The 24,570-nt window shown below is 35.3% G+C and overlaps 1 protein-coding gene across 1 annotated transcript in view; it reads right to left on the bottom strand.

Annotated features, from left to right (window-relative positions):
* LOC141394500 (uncharacterized) overlaps positions 1-24,570 on the bottom strand; it is an 809,570-nt gene that overhangs the window by 103,328 nt on the left and 681,672 nt on the right. The window contains exon 7 of the mRNA XM_073969009.1: positions 21,703-22,248. Within this exon, the coding sequence (XP_073825110.1) occupies positions 21,703-22,248 (546 nt within the window). The remainder of the gene's footprint in view (positions 1-21,702; positions 22,249-24,570) is intronic.

Raw genomic sequence — 24,570 nt, 5'->3', positions numbered from 1 at the left:
TAAAGAGAATAAAAATGAAAATAAATTGCAAAGCAATAATCTATTTGTCAGGTGCATTAATCTATTTCAGAGAAATGTTTGGCAAAACTTTGTTATGCTCTGTCTGGCTTTGTGTGCAATTCAGAGTGTTTGTGGTCTATGTTGAATTTCAGTCTGTGTTCGTTCGTGTGCGTGCGTGTAAGTTTGGCGTGAATTACGAAAAATTCACATTGCTTTGCTTTTATTTTAGCATTGGTTTTTAACAGAACCATGATGCCGCCACACAGTCAGCTAGCTATAAACCATGTCAATGCAACAGCCCTTTTTTGGGGGAATATTTCAGGGAACAGTGGTTCCTCGATTCTACTTGGGAGGTTTTGGAGTATAAGCTTTTGGTAAAATGGAAATCTGTAAAATATTTAAATGTTTCGCAAGGCCTGCTAGGCTATTGGTTTGCCTATACATAGTTATTTTATTTAAGATTTTAAAGTAATATGACCTATGTATGTATATTCGAGATCGAGGAACATAACACCTATGTACATATAGTATATTCATTAAAATTCAATATATATCACATTCTAACAACTGTGCAAACCAAACTAAAATATGCTGCCACATCATAAGACACTAGTCATAAGTAAACGAATATATACGCTACCCTGCAGTTAGTCGTGAGTTGGTAAAGTTTGCCAACAGCAAAATAGTGAAGAAACTATAGCAGTAAAGTTATGCTCTGATTATAGTCTTATATGTATTTTGCATTTGATTTGGTGGCAATGTTGTTCCTTCTTCTCCCGTTTGTGCACCGGAGGCTGAACAATTACATTGGAAGTTTGAGATATACACGATAGTAACGGTCTATGGTGTGTTGGCGCTACCACTAATTTACTGAGACATGCGAATATTTAAATTAAAATGAAAAGAAAACGAAAAAGATGAAAATGAAAGAAAACAACAGCAGCAACAACAACAACAAGGAAATGAACAAATCCTTCGAGTAAAGTGAGTAAGAAAAGACAAAACACCAAGAAGTGAAACTAGATAGATATATGTACGTTAAGTTTGCATGAATAGCATTGGCAAAGGTAATAAACTGTAGACGAAACTAACAGGAAATACACATACTATATCCAGAGAATGAAAATTGCTTACATTGGTCTACATAAAACAGGTGCAACTAATTTCAATTGGGTTCTGATTTTAAAGTTCGGCTAAGCCCGAGGAAATAAATCCCAATCTAAAAGTTGAGAAAATAAGAATGAAACAGCTTGCAAAATTTCATGTGAAATATAATTTCCATGTGAAATTCGGACTTCGGCTTTCTGTTTCCGTAGCGCATGATATACAGGCACGTCACAGATTCAGATCAGAATAGTTTCAATTCCGTAATTTCATTTCGATCGTTTTTGTTTTAGCTTCTCCAGAACTCGATCAATTTGGTGAATTCCGAAAATCTTATTTTGAGTATAAATATGGCAACATTTGTTTAAAGAAAGCCTTTTTGCGCGAAAATAATGTTAATTTTTTTGGATTTTCAGTTTTGCTGTAATTGAGGCGCAAAAAATCAACATAACTTTGAAAAATACCGTATTTGAGTTCTTTCTTATTTTGTTTTTTTTTTTATGTTTACTTTAAGTTATCATTCGTAATGCCAGATTGTTTAGTTTTTAGAAACGATAAATCTTTGTTCGAAAAAAACGTGATTTTCACGAAAAAATTATGCGGCAACACTTTGTTAATAATTCGTTTTGTTGATTGAGAAATAATGGAAATTTGCTAATTTTTCCAATAAAATGATAAAAAGTATGAAATTAAATGTGATTTTGTTAATAAAACAATATTTTTATTATTTTTAAGTGCTTTTGGAGTATTTTAAAGTGACCTGTTACCAAAGAAATACAATTTCACTTGATAAACCAAAAGTGGTTTCATTCCGAAAGAATTTTTCGTTTTTCGGTTTCTGGAGTAGCTAAATACGGAATCAATTCCACTTTCCATCGGAATTGGTTTCTGTGACGTGCCTGATATACGTATATTAGGCTATAACAAAAAAAAAAAAAAAAAAAACAATAAAAATAAAAAATATGATAAAACGCGTGTTTAAGTTTGATTCGGTGAAAAAAGTCTCCACACCGACTAACAGTCTGCTTTTGTAAAAACGCTTGTCTGTCACACGAATCATTCATACTAAAACGTAAACGTTCAAAATTTGGTTCTTGTAAAATTTTACGAACCATTCGTCTTTATCTAAAGCTGTTTCTATTTTGTGAATTTTGCATCTGCATCTATACGTAATATGTGTTGCTTGGTGGTAATCGCGATAAACAGATGACAAACAATAAATAAGAAAAAAATTAAACAGTTTTGTCAAAAAATAATTCACATAATATAAAGAATCGGCAGTAAATATACGAGTGTGCTTCTTTGAAAATAAATCAAATGATACTCCACCTGTTTTCATGCGTTTTGTGTCATTTATAGACAGCGGAATTTTATGCATATTTTCTTATGCAACAAATATTTCAATAATAGGTACAAGAATGTTTGTGTGCACAATTTTTCAGTTTAAAATTCTCTTCAGACAAGTCAATAAAATAGAGAAATGTGTAACCACAGCAGCCCTCGGCATACCAATACATACATTTTTGTGTGATTGTGTTTGTTTTCAAAAACAAAAATATTTATAGTCACCCAACATACCAATTATGTGCAATATATTAAAAATTAAAAAACAATTTTTATAAGCTTCTTCAGTAAATACAAGAATCGCTTAGAATAAGATTAAACATTTATAATTTTTAAAATGGTCTCGTTTCTGTCGTTCTACAACTGTTTTGCAAAAATTGCAAAACTTTTTATAGTATTATCTCATGTAAATTTGGTATGTTGGGTTGTCTTTTGACAAAGAATTACATACTGAGCGTCAGTCTCATTGAGAATACATGAGAATACTCGATGCTTAAAGAGTTCAGGTTTTCACTAGAAAATGATCATTTCAAAAACTGAAAAATCAATTGATAATTCCCTTCGCCGGTACAAATTTTAGGTGGAAATTTTTTACCCCCCAAGGAATACTTAATACCAAATTTCATCAATTTCGGAGGGATATTGAGGCCACAACCATACCGGAAATCGGGAGGTACCGTTCTATGTGGCTATATGAAGACGTGGACCTATACCGACAAATTTCGGGTGGAAAGTTGTATACCCTCAAGGGAGACATAATACATAATTTCAGGCATTTCAGGTGGAATGTTTTATACCACCAACGGAGACTAAATACCAAATTTCAGCCATTTCGATGGAATATTGAAGCCACAACCTTCAAAATACCAAAAATCCGGAGGTACCGTTCTATGGGGGCAGCGTAGAAATGTAATCTAAACGAAACGAGGCGAAGAGTTCCTCTTCTAAATATAACTAACGTGGATTTAACATATCTTCCAGGAATTAAGATATAGTCATTATACTAAAAATTTTACCAATTTGCACATAAAAGTTTTGGTCCATTTATCCCACTATATGTAAAGTTTTGGTCCATTTAACCCGCTATATGTTATCTGATCATCATGTTAATTTGCAAACTTCTTCTTTATCCTAAACCCAAACCTCGGATCGGCAGAAGACTGAGAAGACTAACGCCAATGGATTTATTAACATAAGCTTCTAAATGTAATTTCGTTATATTGTTATTAATGAATTACTTACTCATCCCTTGTTCAACCTCTAATTATATACACATATATGTATACATTATTATCTTAATATTGCTTGATGCGTTTTTACTCGGTTGTAATAAATTTGAAATAAAATAAATTATGAAGCGATTTTATATTTATAATAAATGTTTAACGATGATTGTACTCTTCGATTTGCTTCAAATTTGTTTGTATCTATTGTTTGTGTAGAGCGATGGGGGGAAAGAAAGATAAAATAAAACAAGCGGTATCAGTTCTTTTAATAATAAATAAATTTGCGTCAGAGGCCTTGTTGGTTGCAATGACAAAAGACAAGTGAACGCTGAGGTTCTGAGTGATCGCTGAGGATCTCATGTCTTTTACTAATACAGTTACATTTAATTTAAGTGAGAGTTAAAGGTACAAGTGTAACAAGGTGAGCAAACCTACAACAACCACTGCCCAGCGGCGATCCGCACACTACGATATCCGTCAAGGGAGGTGTAGAGGAGATGCCAGTGCGCCAATCAGCATCCGTGATTGATCGAGCTAGGGAAGTTGAGGGACAAAGTATCTAACTTATACATCTATTATTACATTATTATCTATTACAAAAATTTTAAGTCCAATTTGTTAGTGGGATTCGAATGATTACTATTTTTTTATTATTCTTTTTTTAATTTGTCAATACAATGTTTCCTTTATATCATGGCAGAACTACCAGGTAGTGGTATCACACCAGCTGATCGAATATGAAAAGTCAAATCCCTTTATAAAAAAATATTTTTGTTGTAATTTCCCCAACAACATAAAGAAAGTTTTGACATAACATATTCAAAATTTTACGATGCCACTACCTGGGCAATTGTGCCATGCTTTATACCAGTGCACAATGGCTCCAAATCCAAATTTTCTGGCCAAAACTATTTCAACGTCCATTTTGTATTGAAATTAATTATTATTTATAATAAATGTGTACAAACAGCAATTCTTACGTTTTATCGAACAAAATGACCAAAAACTGCCTAAATTTGTTGAACAGGATGGTCCCGTTGTAATAATTTTTGGTACGACGGATTCATATCTTCCAAGAGGTCAAAATACCAAATTTCAGCCGAATCGGCCATAAAGTGTCGCTAAAATCCACAAAATATCTAAAATCGGACGATACTTTTATGTGGGGGCTATGACAAAAAATGGACATATTTTCAAAGAAATTATACATACTTGTTTTCTACACTCTGAAACCCTTAAATATGCATTTTAAGGAAAATCGGTTGATAGATGTTGGTATTACCGTTCTATTTCAATTGGATACTACGTACAGTCCCAACAGGTATTTACAAAAAATTCTCCCATCTTAAAATAGAAAAATCCACTTTATTTTAACTGTGGCAAATTTGAGCACGATTTGACTTCTGAATTTATTAGTACAGACCCCCTGCTATCTTTCAAATTCGATTTGGAGGTGGACATATTTGGACATTTTTTTAAAAGTTTAAGTATATTTAAAAAATATTTGTAAAAAATAATTTTTAATATATATAAAAATATTGATTTTATTACGTTAATTTTACAAATTTCATCGTTCTTTTTGTAAATATTATGAAAGTACTCATTAACAGCTTCCCGATTCATAATGACTTTGGTCTCACTTCTGTATATTTATGCAGCGACGCAATACAACAAAAATTGTATATTTTACAGCACAAAGTCTGTTTTATTTTTACATAAAAAGTGTCAACTTTGGTACTGCGCCAATCAACGAATACTAACGTTATTAACAAAAACTAATTATTTTCAGATGACTTGATGTATTTTTTATTATTCTGTGCAGAAAAAAAATAAAAATTTCGAAACTTCAAAAATTGGGTTTTGGCCAAAAATTTCCTGATTGAAACCTATGTGCAGTGTAAAACATTTGTTATTTTACCAAAAAAATACGAAATAAAATTTTTTAACATTTGTTTTGTTGTTTTATATTGGAATTTATCTTAAAAACCTTAAAAACTGCATTATTTTTCGGTATTAAGAATGGTTTAGCAATTAGTGTACCAGTATTAGTGGGTATTACTAAATTAAGTGGTTTGGTGTCCGCTATAGGTTTAGCCATGGCATATTTCAAATTCAAATCCTCTTTCGTATTTAAATAATCATCTACTGAAAAAAATATAACTTCAATATTTGGTAGATTATTCGGTTCGGATGCCCGGTCATATAGTTCCCGAGCTGTATTTATTTGATCGCGAATTTAGTTAGTTTATTGTTCGGCGGGTACAATAATTTTTAATCCATTTTCAAAAGATGGTATTGAATGTATACCACCCGGCTAAGATGAAGTAAAGATAGCAATAAACCGGCTGAAGAATAATAAGGCAGCTGGAGCCGATGGCCTATCAGCGAGGCTGTTCAAAACCGGAGGCTATATGCTGATAAGGTGTACGCATCAGCTAGTTGGCACCATCTGGCAGGAAGAACGCGTACCTGACGATTGGAACGTGAACATCCTAGGTCAAGTCCACAAGAAGGGATATAAGACTGTGTGCTCCAATTACAGGGGTATAAGCCCGCTGCCTATCACATATAGGCTAGTATCTGGCATATTGTGTGAGCGACTAAAGCCTATGGCCAATGAAATAATTGGCCCCTATCAGTGCGAAAATTGAATCTTTGAAATTTACAGTCCACGATTTTTCAAGATTAATGTTTTTAAAAATCCATTGCTTAAAGACAAGCTTATTAGGTACTTAATAAGCCAACGAAAATATGTGATGATTGGCCCGGTCTTTTTCAAGTTAGCGGGAACACCGCAAACCGTTTTTAACGGTTTTTTTCTTTTTGAGACACATGTTTCGGAATGTCATTCTGTTGTAAAAAGCTGTCATTTTTATGAGTCCTACAATGCAGGATACTGAAACAATCGGCATTCAGACTTTTTTCTTTGAAAAATAAAGTGTTTGATTTGCCTCAGGGATTGGAGTCAGAATCTCATATATGCTACAAATGAGGTTGAAGCAGCGTTGCCGACTGTTTTTGATCAGAAATCGTAAATAAAATTCGGAAAATCGTCAAAAATCGTCAACATCCCAGCTAACTGCACAAGTTGCCGATTCTGATGCCGAATTCTTTCCGAATTCGGTACAAAAGTTGTATGGACGTGTCCACTGAATTCGGAAAGAATTTTCTAAGAAAATTCTAACACAATATTAGAGTTTCGCAACGAATTCGGAAAAAAATTCTGGAAAATTCGGTGGAAAATTTAGATTTTTTGAAGAAAATCGGTCCGAATTCGGAAAAAAATTTTTGAAAAATTCGAAGAAAAGTTTAGATTTTCTGAAAAAAATCGGAAGAAATTCTTGTGCGCTGACGCCTTTGATATTGACACACAACACAGAACAAATCCCCACTCAGAAATAAAGGGCATTAGTAGGAAGTTAAGAATGTTGTACTAATACATTTTTCACAACGAAATAGATATCATTCCCATTTTATCTCGAAAAAATTTCAAGAAAGTTTTTCATCCATTAACAATCCTTAACAAAAATGTTCAGCTGCTATGATTCGAAGGTTGCCCAAAAATATAGCTAAGAAAATTAAAATCCCTTATAAAATTGAGTTTGCAACATTATTTTCAGTTATCATATCATATTGCATGCAATTTTTGCTTAACTGAAAAATCGTCATAAAATCGTCAAATCGTCATTTTTTCAATTTTTCAAAATGACTAAATCGTCAAATTCGGCAACACTGGGTTGAAGTCAGAATAGTTAAGAAAAAGCACAAGTAAGTATTGCAGCACCCAAAGGGATGGAACTCAGAAAAATATAAATGTTTAACTTCAAAAGAATAATATGGTATGTACTATAAAACTCGATTTCCACCGAAATTGATAGAGATATTGAATTGATGTAGATATACATACATATACATGTGTGTGTATGTTACATATGTTAACCTCAAAATATTTCAACATTCTTTTAATTAAAACCTTAAAACATTTTTTTCACTTTGAAATATAAGATATCTGTTGCTTAGTGTTATTGGAACAAGTATTAAAGACAAGAATATTTGTGTATTGGAGTGTGGTTAGTTGTGTGCATCAAATACAAAGACAGTGAACGCGATTCTTCTTCCTTGCTGCTACTTCTTATTGTTCCATGCAAAACTATTTCATACAAACATACATACAGAGTCCTTTTGTTTTAATAAATGTGAGTGCTTTAAGTGGAAATGAAACCATAATAACCAGGAAAGACCGTGTGGTGTAGGTGCAGATGTGAGCTGGTGCTGGTGTGCTGTGTGTCGGTGCAATAACAAGATTGGTGCAGGTGCAAGAAACGTGCTGGAAAAGTTTTTACTTTGGTTTGTGCGTTTGTGTCGGTGCGTGGCAAATTTGCTCACAAGATAGGACGAGAAAAAGAATTGCCGGAAGCTTATGCTTCGGTTGTGCGGTGTATTGTGTTATGGTGCCCTGATGCAGTGAGTTGAGTTGGGAGTGAGTGCATGACAACAATAAGCAAAATACGTTTTGGTTGCTTCAGCTCAGAGGGGGCAAGTGCGTGAGTGCATCAACAAATTTACCTGAAAGTGTGGCAGCGTTAGTATTAAGTGCCGCCAACTTGGATGCACGTTCCAGGCTCGACACTAATGGAGATATAGACTCGGAATTTTGCAACGAAGAGTTGATTTTGTAGCCGCTGTTGTTATTGTAATTGTTATTATTGACGCTGTTGCTGTTGGCTTTATTATTATAGTTTGTTACAAGTAAACCTTTGGCATTGCCATTGTTGCAGCCGGTGTTGTTGCTGTTGCTGTTGATGATGCCATTATTACTGGCACATGGAACGTGACCACTGTTTGTCGAAGATGAGTTTGTAATATTGTTGTTGTCGTTGTTCCTGTTGCTGATAGCATTATTGGTGGGTTGGTGATGTTGCTGTTGTTGTAGCTGGTTCTTGGCCGAGTGTTGTTTATTGAGTGTTGCCGTCGTCAATGTTGTCGTTTTTCTATTCAAATCGAATAGTCCTGCATTTGATGTTCAAATTGCCGGAGATCCGCAAATTGCAAGGGAAAAAGAAAATAGAAAGCCAAAAGGTTAAAACAAAACGTTTGCATTATTCCTTTGATCAGCGATGAGAATGAAACGACCACGGTTAGTAATGTAAGTGGTTTTATTTTTCACAATCCCCTATAGAATTTTTTATGGAATTGGAAACTATAATGACCATATTTTGTTGAGTTTGAAAGCATTTGTAGAAATATATGTAAGTATGAAAATCACAAAGCAGCAGATTTGTTTTTAAATTATTTCCATTAAATAATCGAAAGCGACAAAGTGCACTAACACAAACAAAAGAAGAAAAAACGGCGATAAGATCGGCCGATCCGAACTTTTTTCCCTCCAGCACGAACGGTATTGAAGTGAATAGTAACAATTAGTTTAATATCGTTTAATTCCTATTATTGCAGGAGTAGTATATATTATCCCAACTGATAATTTTCCCTTCAAAACAGCTCATATGGGGCCTCTCTTCTGAAATATTTTATACCCCCATGGAAGTCTAAACCTCGGGCCACGACTTTCAAAATACCGAAAACCAGCTACGGTTCTATGGGGCGTATGTGCGACCATAACTTTCAAAATATCTAACATCGGGAGATACCGCCCTATGGGGGCTGTCTGAGGACGTCAACCTATACCAACAAATTTTAGGTGGAAAGTTGGAAACCCCCAGGTTTAATTTTCAAATTTCAGCCATTTTAGTAGGATATATAGGCCACAACCTTCAAAATACCGAAAATCAGGAAGTACCGCTCATAGGGGCTATATGAAGGGGTGGACCTACACCGACAAATTTCAGGTGGAAAGTTTTATACTATCAGACTAAGACTAAATACCAAATTTCAGCCATTTCGGTGGGATATTGAGGCCACATCCTTCACAATACCGGGAGTCTCAGGGCGCTATATAAAAGCCTGGACCTATACCGACAAATTCCAGGTGGAAAGCTTCGTATTCCCAACGAAGACTAAGTACCAAATTAAACCTATCTTTTTATGTTTATTAAGTCTATTGAACAATGTTCCTTACAGACTAAAGAAAATATACAAATATTATTTACAATATATAATATATATATATATATATATATATATATATATATATATATATATATATATATATATATATATATATATATAATTACCAAAATTGAAGAATTGCATTTTTAAATGAAGTTTTGGATGCCGTAAATGCTAACAAATTAGTATCTTGTATAGAATTTAAATAATTTAATGCTCGTGTTAATGGCCCATTTAGTGCATAGTGCGCTGATGCAGTCCAACATAGAAAAAGTTTCTATGCCTAAGAGATAACCTTTTATGTACAGAAAAAGGAATTTTGCTCAAAAGCTCAGGACAATCGATATTACCATTTATTAAATCAGAAACCAATAGCATCGACTGAATTTTACGTCTTTTTTCAAGAGATATCATGCCCAAGTGAGCACAATAGACATCATAAGAAGGTCGTGGGACCATGAACTTTGAATGACGTAAAGCGAAACGTATAAAACTTTCTTGGATCTTTTCTATCCTTGAGATAAGCATAGAACAGTGCGGACTCCAGATTACATCCATATTACACAACCACAACCTTCAACATACCGAAAATTGAGAGGTACTATTCTATGGGGGCTGTATAAAGGCGTGTACCTATACCGACAAATTTAAAGTGGAAAGTTTCATACCCCCAACGAATACTAACAACCAAATGTCAGTCATTTGTATAGGGTATTGAGGACACAACCTTCAACATATCGAAACTCGGGAGGTACCGTTCTAAGGCCCCCTTATGAAGACGTGACACCGACAAATTTCAGGTGGAAAGTTTTGCACCCACAGCTAACACTAAATACCAAGTTTCAGCCATTTCGGTAGCATATTGAGGAAACGACCTTCAAAATAACGAAAATCGGGATGTACCGACAAATTTCAGGTGGGAAGTTCTGTACCCCCAACGAAGACTAAATACCGAATTTCAGCAATTTCGGTAATATAATGAGGCGAAAGCATTCAATATACCGAATATCGAGAGGTAACGTTCTATGAGGGCTACGAGTATATCAAAACGTGGACCGATACCGACAAATTTCTGGTAGAAAGTTTTGCCATTTCGTTGTGATAATGAGAATAAAACCTTGAAAATACCGAAAATTGGGATGTACCGTTCTATGGTGGGTACATCAATACATAGACCGATATCCATACACTTCTGGGGAAAAGTTTTATAGCCCCGAAAAAAAATTAAATACCAAAATTCCAGCCACTTCGGTAATATAATGAGGCGAAAGCAATTAATACACCGAATATCGAGAGGTACCGTTCTACGGGGGCTATATCAAAACGTGGACCGATACCGACAAATTTCTGGTAGAAAGTTTTGTAGTCCCACACAAGACTAAAAACAAATTTCAGCTACTTCGGTGTGATAATGGGGCTAAGACCTTCAAAATACCGAAAATCGGGAGATACCGTCTTATGAGGGCTATATCAAAACGTGGGCCTAAAACCATTATTTCGATGAGGCACATTTTTGGTCGTATCAAAGTGTAAATACCCTCTTTAGCCTAAAGGCTGAGGGTATAAAAAAAGCTGTGCCCGGACATAACTCCCAAAATTCGTTGGGGGTTATGTCCGTGATGCATGGCGGACATAACTACAAAAAAAAAAAACACGGACATAACTCCTAACGATTTTTTTGTTAATTTCAAGGTTATTTATTTTTTTCTTTGCTTTTCGAAATTTGCGGTTAGACGGTAGCAGTTTGGAGATATTTTACCAGACGACGGTATTCGACGAAGACATTTCGTATATACGAGTATAATAATTATTTAAATTCAAAAAAAAAAAGAATAAATCGTGAAAATTTGTATGTGTTTGTATTTTTACAAAAACTTTGTATTGTCTGAAATAATAAAAATATTTTTGTAAAAAATCGCGCAATTTTTTTCAAAAATATTTTCGCCTGCGGAGTTTTTCGTTTTATTAAAAGTATTTGCAATTTTTTGGAAAATCGTTGTATTTACCAAAACTGTGAGAATATATTTGTAAAAATATATCCCGATTTTTTTTTTCCAAAAATATTTTCGCCTGCGGCAATTTGCAATTTTTTACAAAAAATTTGTATTTAGTAAAACTGTGAAAATATTTTTGTAAAAAATCGCACTATTTTTTCAAAAATATTTTCGCCTGCGGCGTTTTCTTTTTTATAAAATTATTTGCAATTTTTTGGAAGAACTTCGTATTTTCTAAAATTGTGAAAATATTTTTTTTTAAAAATCGCAAGATTTTTCAAAAAGATTTTCGACTGCTGCGCTTTTCGGTTTAAAAAAATATTTGCATATCTTTACAAAAACTTTGCACTTTCTTAAATGTTTTAATATATATTTCCTCTGCTACTCTCCAAATCAATTCAAACAGAATTAAAAAAATTGAGAGTAGAAGTGGTTTCAATTAGTTACTTATTAGAAACTATTGTATGAATATCTTTAAAAATCCTTTTTGCCCAATTTGAAGTGAATAAATATTTTGGGGCGTAACTAAATAGTTTGGGGCCTATTTGTATTTTCGGTGTTTGGCGTTATATTGCATTTGCCAAATGCACCCCAATTTCAAAAATGCATTTTGGCTCCCAAATAAATTTTGGGGCATAAATGTAATATTTTTTGGGGTCAAATGGGGTTCATTTTCATTTGCGTGGTGTTATTTCATGTGGCCTTTTTTCTGTACGCCAGTTTTTTTGCCCGTTCCGACCTCTGAACATGATCCGACCACACCAAAACCATCTCATCCAGGATCCCCATCAGCCCCCAAAATTTCGTGACTATCCTACTAAAATTATTGCCTGTAGCGTGATTACAAGGTTTAAATGGACAGACGGACGGACACATATAGCCAGATTGACTCTGCTTGTCGAGACATTAATTTTGGTATATATAAGTATAGGTCTACGACCAGTATTTCGATGCGTTACAAACTTTCTGACCAAAAGCAACATATAATACCCTCCCCACATAGTGGTGCAGAGTATAAATACTGACAGTTGTCCCAAGTAAGATTACTTTATGTAAATTTTGACTATTTGTAAAGTAAGTCAGCTTAATCCTAATTTTGTTGTTTTCAGTTTTAAAAGTCTTGAAATATTCTGTGAGGGTTTAACTATTGTCTAACCAGCAATAAGACTTTGCATATTTATACACGTTATTTCAAATTTCACGTGTAAAACAAACAGAGTTCGACGGTGTTTGTCTCAATTAAAATTTGAATGTTACGTAAACTGAAGTTATACAATAAAAATATAAAATGGCGAATAATGAGAAATTAAAATTTCATGTTTTTCATTGTTCCAATTAGCCTTTAATAGTTATGAATTGAAATGCAAATTAAATTGCTTATTCAAATTCGGCAGTAGTGCGAAAAGCTGATGAAGGTGGTGAAAATATTGTAGATATTTCGATTTCTCTGTTGTATATAGAAATAACTCTTTTCACGAACCGGTGTTAAGATACAACTTCCATTGCAAAGTCCGATGAAACTTTGCCAACACCATCTTCATTAACAAGCTCAGACATTCTTCTCACTTAAGTTAACTTAATTGTTGGCCCATTGCCTTTTAGCCTATTGGTAGTACTTGTTGTTGGTGCGGTTTTTCTACATTCAATGTACTTATTTATGCCAACAAAGTATAACACTAAATAAATACATAGTTTCTTCTCATGGTGTTGTTGTTGTACACAACAAATTTTGTTAAGGATTCCTTGTACGTTTTTGCGCCTTCATCCTTTCCGGCCCGGTAACCATATTTTTAGTACAACTTTACATATTGCGGGGATACAAACAATAGTTGATGATGTTGCTGTTATAGTTGTTGAACGAAACATACATTTTGTTAAACATGGTTATTGTTGGTTGTCCTTGGCTGTGTACGGCCACTTGTAATTGGTGGAATACGTCCAATTGTGTTTAACCAGCAATTTCGGTTTGGTGCCGCTGCTACTGCTGCTGTGCTAGGGATTGCAATGGGTTGGATTGGTGCCTCTGGCCATATTCATTATTCATTAACATTCGGTTTTAGTGCTTCCAAATGACTTCATTGCATTGACTTTCATTACACATTGTTTACTCTTTTCCCCGTTTTTGTGTGACAAGCTTTTGGCCAGCTATATTCGTGTATTGTATTATCGTGGCATTTGTCCTTCCATCGACCGTCCGTTGTCGCCAATTTCTTTATGGCAATTTAAATTTGTGTAAATATTCATGTAAATATTTGTTAAGACAAAATGAGATTGCAGTCCATTGCCAATGAATAGAATTTTCATAAGTTTAAGACGACAAAGGGAACAATTTGTTTGTATTTGCTTTGATGTTCATATTCTGGAGAAATTAAATTCGAAGAAAATATTCTTTTAAAGTTGGGTAAAATTTATTTTGGATTTTTAGAAAAAATATATTCAGGGCAATCATGAATATTTTTCCCTTGGAATTTTCCGGACCGAAAATAATTTTAAATAGGGAAATTCTTTGAAAATCAGTATTTTGAACCGTTTCCTTTAAACTCCTATAAGGAGCATAGGGCCACAAAAACTATTAGAAAACTACTAGAATCGCTTAATTACGGAATATTCTCGCCGATTCGACAAACATATTCCCATTTTGGATATAAAAATGAAAATAAAAAATTTGAAATTGGGGAAAGAGAACAAATTCCGCACGAAATTTTTATTCATGATGGCCCTGATTGCGAATTGAACATTATACTTTAAATAGTACTGCAAACTGTTTCATCAGTAAGAACAAGTTAGTACTGCAAACTGTTTCATCAGTAAGAACAAGTTATTATTTTTGTGATCTTGATGGTAGACAATTCAGGACCACAGTTGAATTCTGTCGATATATTCAGGTATTCAGATAAAACATAATTGTTGCCCTAAGGGGTTAACACGAACCTAATTAAAATGTCACCAGGTTAAAACCCATAAAACCTAATAAACCATTTGGATATTGGACTGATGGTTATTAATACGAAATTAAGTCCATATACAGTCCGTCCATCTGTCAATCTTAACCTTGTAATCATGCCGCAGATTGCGATTGTTGTCGGATCGTCCCAGTCTTCTTTGATGAGAAGCCTATTCATTTTTGGGGATACTTGGATAATATAAAGGTGCCAGAATGGACGTTGAGGGGAAAATATTCAATCTTTATTAATTTGTGGCCTTTTTCAAATATTCAGTCCATTGTCGAGAGAAGTACGGAGAATAAAATTATAGGCTCATAAGAAACACCACAAAAAAATACTAAAAACGTTATTTCGTGAGATACACGAAGTAAAGGCCCTAACTATTGGGATATTTCGGGCACAATCTCTAGAATCTTGGCTTCGTCGAATCTTGATCACAACGAAAACCACTTTAAAAATTTAAACACGATTCGAGATGTAACCATAACTTTTAATCCAGTTTATGGTTACATCTCAAAAGTGATGAACTTTTGCGGAGGAGGTACCTGAAGGAATGGACCGATATAGTCCATCTTGGAACTGAGTATAGTTTTGGGAGTCATTCCTTTCGTTATTTATCGTGCTCACCATCCATTTTAGATATTCATCGTATGTTTTCAGAGCTTTTGGGTCATTATGTTATGAAGAATTAGCGTTAGAGTTCAGGAAGAATGGAAATGTCTTCGAAAAAATGCTGCAAACAAATTCAGAACGATCCGAGACATATCCTCAAGAAGGTGCCTATTGGACTGGACCGACATAGTCCATATGCGAACCCGATCTATGTGTGGAGAAAATATGTTTGATTTGGACGAAATATGTTACTAACCTCGAGTGTTATCGTGCGGTACACGATAGAAAAACTTAAAAGAAAACCCTTTAATATAATAACTTTTTTGCACACATGAGATCGATCGAGATTTTAAGACAGTTCCTCCACCAAAATTCAGTTCTGTGCAAATATTTGTTATTTCAATTTTATTGCATATTTTAGTCAGAGAGTAGAGAGTGAAACTCGTTCGAATTCGATAAGGAGCACACCTGCGAGTTGAGTAAAGAAATCGTGTATACTCGATTTTTCTATTCCACTCGAATAAGAGCGCTTCTGTTTCGCTCGTAAAATACACTCAAAATCGAAGTACCGCATTCACACTATACCTTTGAACTGTCTGTGCATCAGTGTGAATGTTATCCGAGCTTGCTGATAGCCTCTTCCATCTAGAAGTTCTGGTTTGAACTTTAGACCTCAATTTATAGATCATGAAGATTTCCCCTCACCTGATTGGGTGGGGAAAAGCCTGTCCAAAGTTGTCATGCGAAGGCGCCCTGTTCGAGACATCAGGACGGCATTCCAGCAGGTTTAATTATTCTGCCACTTGCACTAAACGCTAACATTTGCATACCACATGGGCATAGTTATCAAAGACCGGCCTATCGCTTTGTAAGAGGTTTTTTTGTCAGCACTCCAAGTGCCGTCTGCCAGTGACTTCAGGACCTTGTTCCTATTTCTGATCTTGTCGGAAACAGCTGCGGTTTGCGCGGATGACTTAAACGTGATATCGAATGTTACCCCCAAAATATTGGGGTAGTTAGTGGTTGGTACCTAATATCAACCGTCCAAGTATTAAACAGTGTGGCATTGAATTTAGCTGCGAATATTGTCATTTTCCTCAGATGTAAGAACTACACTAGTAAGCTATGTAGATATTTAACCTAACTCTCACGATAGGACAGGATTGTACAATCATCTGCACACATTATGATCTCTATGCCATATGGAGGGTGTGGAATTTCAGAAAAGTTGTAGATAAACAGGGTGACGTAGGGGATGAAAGGTACCGGTTAAACATGACAAAGCCCAGGATTTATCTTGGTCCCTCTTTCATCTCAAGTGTACACTGAACTCGCCGTGGTGTCACCTGGATGTACGCTCGTCCCGAGAAGCAAACACCGCCTTGTTGCAGCAAAGGTACGTACCCGATAAAACGTAGCAAATAAAGTACGAACAGAATGTTTGACATCGGTAAGCTGCAATCACAACAGAATAGCCACAGCATATTCCACTCAACTGGCCTAATTGCTTAATTAATGCACTCCTCGTCCCGATAACATTTCAGCACGTTGGCAAAGTATTGTCCAATCCATGCAAACAGTCGCGAAATCCATACTTCGATACCTGAGATCTCCACCAAGGAAGCCATGGTATGACCGGAAGTGTCATGCTGCTATCGAAGGGAAAAATACGGCAGGTAGGGCTACTCTACAATCAACGTTCAAAGGTATTCCATCATGTCTAGATTTGGCTTCCCCACAAAGCTCATTCGGCTTTGTAAAATCACTTTGAATGATACTTGGTCCTCAGGTCCATAGGTTATACTAGATGCAAACGTCAAAAGAGATGACACAATTTAAACCAATAGCCACATTTTACTTGCTTGTGCTGACGATATAGACACCATGGGTCGATCATGGGATGGATTGGCGGTAGGCGGTAAACGGTGACAAGACCAAGTTGAAGGTGTCGACGAGTAATGCGTCCATAGAGCTCAAACAAACTGTGGAAGTTGGTTCCTATAATGTTTAGGTAGAAAAATACTTCTTCTACCTCGGTACCACCGTAAACACGTCAACAACATCAGTTGTGAAATAACGAAAAGAATAGTATTGACCAACATACTCGTATGCTAATTTGGCTTAAGTAAGTAGTTTAAAAAAGAAGCCACATCTCGTCAAACAAGAATAGCACTTTATAAAACACTGTCCGTGCTAATGTATGGCTCCGAAGCCTGGGTACTTGCGCAAGCAGATGAGGCAGTGCTTGGTGTGTTCGATAGACAAATTCTTCGAAAGATCTACGGATCAATCCGCGTTGACGGTGAATATCGACGTCGTATTAACAACGAGTTGTATAAACTATGCAACGACATCAGTATAGTTAAACGTATGGAGATGCAACGATTGCGATGGCTAGGCGATCTCATAATAGTGATCGATGATGAACCCGCTAAAAAAGGCTTATAAATACGGGCCACATGGCGGAACACGCAGAACTGGCAGGCCAAGGCTTCGATTGAGCAAACAATCCCAAGCAATCCCACGACGGCCGGTTCTATGCAACGGATTGACTCGGAGGAATTTTCGACCAGGGACCGTCACCTCAACAATCATGTGTTTATGTGTTATGTTTGTATGGAGCAAACAAGTGGAAGACGAGATCGAAAAACGCGGTATTTTAAATTGAAAAAGCAAAGCAACAAATAGAGGGGAATGAAAATATATTTAATATTTTTTCTTAGTCCGGTTTGTAGGACAAATATTCTGTAAAATACCAACTAATTTAATTTAAATTTAAAAGATAAAGAGTACCACAAATTGAAAAAGCAAAGCAACAAATAGAGGGGAATGAAAATATATTTAATATTTTTTCTTAGTCCGGTTTTTTTTCTTAGTTCAGTTATAGTTTTTTTGAGGGGGTTTTCAGACTTAAACCACTATAACATAGCCACTGGTTAACCGATTTAAACAAATAATAACTTGTTCTAAAGATATTATTCACCCCTTTAAAAGGAAGAAGGATCACTAGAAATCCGTTGTGAAAAAAAGAAGATATGTCCGTTTAAATTTGAAAATGTAAGAAACCCAGATTTTCACTACTTTTAGTGTTATAAAAAAATAAAACGGAGTTACCCAATCGAAATAAAGGCATTTTCGTTGTCCATGGATCCTAACACGATAGAATTTTGCATCAGAACGCTTGAATAAATTTCTGGTCAACTTTTGTAGCACAGTGTCATTTATCGACATTTTTCGAAAAGCTTGCACTTTCTCAAGGCCAAAACTGCCTAAAGGATGTATTAGAGAATTCTTGATTACTGTCTTGGCTACTGTCTTTGTGTTGGATCGAAAATCTCAATGGTTTGGCTGTTATATGTCAAAATATACAAAAAACGTCAATAAAAAACTTAAAGTCAAAATCGGGAGGCTCGAGTTTCACGGTAGATATATGGTCCAGTGGACTTTTTTGCTCAGTTCAATCCCAGGAATCAGAAACGCGAAGGGCTCCTTAAGGTTTTTTTCCTTCCACACAAATCGCCCCACCCTAATATAGATATTTCATTTTTATATAATGTAAACCCAGTAAAGACCCAGTAAAGGGGGCCACCGTGGTGCAATGGTTAGCACGTCCGCCTTGCACTCAGAAGGTCTGCGGTTCGAATCCCAGGCCAAGCAACATGAAATTTTCAACGGTGGCAAAATTCCCCCTCAGTAATGCTGGCGACATTTCCTGAGTATTTAAGCCATGAAAAACTTCTCTACAAGTGGTGTCGTAAGACACGCCGTTCGGACTCGGCAATAAAAAGTAGGTCCCATATCATTGAGCCAATATGAATCGGCGTGCACTCATTGATATGAGAGAAGTCTCCCTTGTCCCATCTGGGATGTTTGTGGAACAATTATTATTATAAACCCAGTAAAGAAAGGATCAAAGTCGGGCGGGGCCGACTATATGATACCCTACACCACTGTGAATACGTAAAATATATATGGCAGATATATATTAATATGAACTGACTTCGATATAACATGGTACAGTTATTACTAGACCAAATTCCGTCACACATTCCAAATTTCATCAAAATTGGACAGATATAGAGTGTTTTGTGCAGCAAATAGGTGAAATCAAGGGAAAATATATGTGGGAGTTATAACCAAATCTGAACCAATTTCGATATAATTTGGCGCATTTCTTTCTAGACGAATTTCAGCCATACATTCAAAATTTCATCAAAATCGGAAGTATATAGCGTCTTTGGTGCTATATATGTATCTGAACCGATTTCACCAAAAGACGGGCAGACGGACGGACATGCATAAATCGACTCAGAAAGTGATTATATGTATATCGCCAAAAGGAACTATGGGTCTATTTCGTTTCCTTCTGCATGTTACATACAAATGCACAAAGACATAATACCTTAGCACAGTGTGGTAGGGTATAAAAATATATAATTTCTTCGGTGACTTATAGTAAAATTTAACGGAGAATATTTTTGATGTCATCCATCTAGAATTATGTTTTGTGGGACAACAAACATATATAAAGTACCGCATTAACCCTAAAACGTGTTTTTGATTTTTAAAGATTCTTGGCTTTCAGGTAAGATTTAGAGTTCTGATGTAGTCAAGGGCTTTTGGTGAAAGTTTATTTTAAAGGGGATTTAAAACGTTTTTGGAAAAAGGGACCAAAAAACAACTTTAATGATTCGCTTGAGGGTTACATTTTGTAACTAACCCAGCAAAAATTCGGATCCATTAGTATTTACGTAACCCATTACAAAGTAATGTAAACAAGCTTCTTTTCCCATTACAAGTAATCTGAAAAGTAATGGGATACTTCTTAAAAAAATTACAAGGCAAACCTACTTACTTTGCTCCTCACTAAGTAATGAGGACGGTGGCACAGTGAGTGTGTGTCCGACTATAAATCCTAGGGTTGTGTGTTCAACGCTCACTGTCGGCACGCGAGTTTTTTTTTAATTAAAAAATAACAGTTCGTGGTGCACATGTGCACTGCACATATAAGTTGCTAAACAACCCTTAATGTTCGTGTGCGTGGCATATTATGTAGTGTCTTTGGCTAAAAATCAGAGGGTTCGTGTGTTCAACTCGCACAGCGAGCGAAATAAAATAATGTAAAATAAAAATAAGAAGTGTGATGAAATTAAAAAAAAAAATCTCTACATCAACTGTTCTAAAAATAGAATTTTTTTCAACTTACTTTTCAACTTCTAGTGGCCACAGAATAACTAGTTATTCTAGTGGTCATAAAATAACTACAAACTGAGTGCGACATGCCCTTGTAAAAATAATGGGGAAGAAAGGGGGTTTGCGAGTAGTTACGGCTGTCAAAAATCCCTTACAAAACCCATGATTTTGGGAGGACTTTTTTTGCTGGGTAAAATATTCATCGCTTTGTTGGCATTTATATTACCAAAGACATTATATGCCTAAAATGCAAGGATACAAGGAATCCTAATATGAATATTTCCAAAAATGTACAAATAGGGGAACTTCCGCCACGCAAATAGGGGGAACTTCCCCCACTCATTTAGGGTACTTTCCGACGTAAACTTTCAAAACGCCGATACACGCGTCTTCTATTTGTCATCCCTCTTTCATAATCTTCCGTATTTTATCTGTAATTATTTTTTGTGTTGTACAGTGTAATTATTTAGAAATTTAATTTATAATGTTGGCATCCTACTGGGGATACTTCTCCCTGAAGAACGGAAAATGTCAAATTTTCCAAATCGAAGCATTAGTTTACCACAGATGTGACTAAAAATGATCAAATATTTAAATAATCATTTTCCGCAGACTAAGATTAGCATCTGCATCTAGGCGTACGAATATAGTTTCAATTCATTAAAATCCTTTCTTCCTTATATTGGTTCCATTTTACATGTCTTTTGTACCTCTCGGCCTTCGGCGTAAAAATGGTTAAACGACATTTTGTTTTTATCCGTTTTTTTAAAAAGCTCCATAAGTAAGTATGTTTTCATGGCGATTGCAGATCATCATGCATTGTTATTGAACTACAATTGTCTATGCATTTTCTTGCATATTAACAAGTGTAGAGTAGTTCAACGCAATTAAACTGTACAACTGCTATCTGGATACTGTTTACTGGAGTCGACCGGTTACCGGAACTTTTATGTTTGGAACTTTTTCTGAAGTTAGCATTGCACTCACGCTCACAGGTTGTTGGAGTTCACAGCAGGATGAAACTGAAAGTGGTGCAATATGCCAACAGCATTACAAGGAGACGAGGAAAATAAGAAGTTTAAACTCTAACGACAATAAAAAAGCCGGCTTATTGTATGAACCTCCTCAAGGCATTATAGATAGATGTGTATGTACATATGTATGTAAATTGTGTGTGGTAGTTTGAGTTTTTAAATTGTATTTCTGTTTGGTACTTACACTCTGGGCCGCCTGTTAGTGTGTGTAGGCCGGACGATGGTATCACTTGATAGCTGTCCCCTTCAACACCGATGGCACTTGTCATGTGATAACCATATCCGTTCTGGGTCCCATACAGCGAAGAACTCGTCGACGATGACTTTTGTCCAGTAGCAGAACTTTGTTGTTGTTGGTGATGCTGTTGTTGTTGCTGCTGCTGATGGTGCATCTGGTCCTCGGGATCATGAACGGCAGTCAGTGTCAGTTCCATGGCATGTGCATCAAGTGTTTTACTATCTAAGCTGCCTGTGGGATAGTAGGGTGGCGGTGGTGGCTGCTGCTGTTGGCCACTGGTTTGGGCCACAATCGATGGCCGTCCCGAATCTAGGTCATATTCTTTGGCAGCTGTATTTGCGGACTTCTTTGTAGCTGTGGCTGCTGAACGCCTACAGCGACACAGCATTATCGTGAAAGCAGCAAACAGTAGAAAGGCAACGGACGCTATAACTATGGCCACAATGGCAGATGTTGTGAAAGCTGACGTCTCGGGCAGATATGACTTTCCAACTGCAAAATGAGAAACAATAGAATGTGCGCTTACAAACATGAGGAACAAATTGAAAACAAGAAAACAGCAAATTTGCAATCGAAATGTAACGCTACACTAGCATAGGCAACTGAAAAAAAACACGAATGATGACATGACATCGTATTCTAACTACCCCTCCATAAAAGTTCCGAGAAAATATCGGGCATTGCAATGCAAAATGAAAAAGCTACACGAACGAACAAACATATGAACGAGAACGTAAACTCATGTGAAGGGAAATGGAATCATTTGTTCCGATCGTTAGTTTGTGAAGTCTAATTAAACCAATTTCTTTTGTACCACAATGCTCTGATGCTCTGTAGAATAAGTGGCAAAATCAAAACGGATGACATAGTTCAACGTCAAATTTCACTGACTGTGTCAACTTAATAACTCTTCACAACTGTCCGTTTGTCAATTCAAAGACTTTTAGTGGAATAGAAGACTACAGTGTTGAGCAAAAATGTGTAAAGGTAAGTTAATCGTATAAAAACATATGAGAAAACTTAACTAAAAAGGATAGAATCATTGTAAATTTGCACAGAAAATGGAATAATTAGTTTCCCTTCAGTAATAAAGGAACCATAATTTGACAAGATTATTTCTAGACCAAATTCCCTCACATTTTCCAATTTCCATATAAAACCCTTTTTATATGTTTTTATATTTGAATACTGTTATTTTAACTGCATATTTAGTAAGTAATTATGAATTGTATTGGACTTGAGATTATTACTACAAATCTGCACTATAATTTGGTGTGCAAGAATAAACAATAAAATAAATAAAAAAATCATTGGACATACCTATCGTATTTGAGATCTACATAAAAGTATCCCAGCAAAATTTGACGGAAGGGGTTCTTTTCGATGACGTGATTTCATGTCATCTTTTGCATTGGTTCAAAGGAAGTCGTGAAAGATCCGATCTTTTCATTAGGATTTGAACCAATGCAAAGGAAGTCGTGAAAGATCCGATCTTTTCATCAGCATTTGTACCCATTCCATCGATCCAATAGAGATGATGTTTGTGTTTTTATTTACACACCTGTTTATTTTCATTTTGGTATGATCTAGTACTGCAAAAATATACTAATTTTTACTATTTTTTCCGATAACATAAAGGAAAAATTGTTATCGTAGTAAAAATAAATAGATTCTTGCAGTTTCTGGAACAGACCAAAGTTGTTAAAACTGTCGTCATGATGTTGTCTTACATTTGCTGCATATCAAACAACTAAAACTTCTAAACAATTGGTATTATATGAAGTCCCAACGATCGAGCTAAAAATAGAATCGGACTGCACACATTGCTATTTTAAAAGTTCCCTTGTCTGTTCTAAAACTGACATAGAATGAAATCAATCAAATCTCGCTTCTTGTAATTTGAAAAAAAAAGTCCGAAACGAAAAGGAACAAGAATCTGAAAATAAAGAAGAAACTATTTTTGGAAAGAAACAATTAAAAATAAATTAATTAAGCATAAATGGTATTTTCCATAAAAAGTCTCTCCTCCCCGTTCGTTACATTTTGTTCTTAGAGATCCCTAAAGCAAGCCGGGTTGTAGATCCCTACATATTTCCGTCACTAAACAAAAGAGTATAAATTACCAAAATGTTGTTATAAAATAACAAAATTATAAAATAAAAGTAATTTACGAAATAAAAATACTTAAAGGAGTGCATTTGGAGTCCATTTCGAAATCTGAACTGGTGATGGGAAGATAATTGAAAAAACCTTTTGTAAGATGAAAGAATATCAGTTGCGGCGAACGGAGGAAGTAATCTTTTGCGTTGCAGCGGTGGTGATTACATTGCAATTTTGGATGTAAACTTTTGAAAAACTAAACTGATAAATTAATTGTAGCTATTTCATGAATTCGTTTGAATTAATAAAGAGTTTTGTTTTTCATGAAAACCATATTTCAATACAGCATTTCCATTTTCCAAACAAGACATGAAAATTTCATGCCAAGGGGTTGGTGAAAATGACATGCCAAAGCATTGGTTAAAATGACATGTCAAAGCATGGGTGAAAATGACGTGTCAAAGCATTGGTGAAAATGACATGTCAAATCATTGGTGGAAATGACATGCCAAAGCATTGGTGGAAATGACATGTCAACGCATTGGTTAAAATGACATGCTTAGGATCCAGAAAAGAACGTCATCTTTTGGGGTCCACGCTCATATAAAATTCATCGATGAAGATGCTAAAAAGATGACATGCTAGATCACTTGCACCCATGATTGAATGTCATCTTTGGTATCGAACATTTTGCTGGGTATGTACCGATTTCAA

Source organism: Musca autumnalis, unplaced genomic scaffold (genome assembly GCF_047663935.1).
Source record: "Musca autumnalis isolate F117 unplaced genomic scaffold, ASM4766393v1 scaffold_2, whole genome shotgun sequence".
NCBI lineage: Eukaryota > Metazoa > Arthropoda > Insecta > Diptera > Muscidae > Musca > Musca autumnalis.
The sequence above is the reverse complement of the archived record's forward strand: the minus strand, read 5'-3'. Positions and strand labels throughout refer to the sequence as shown.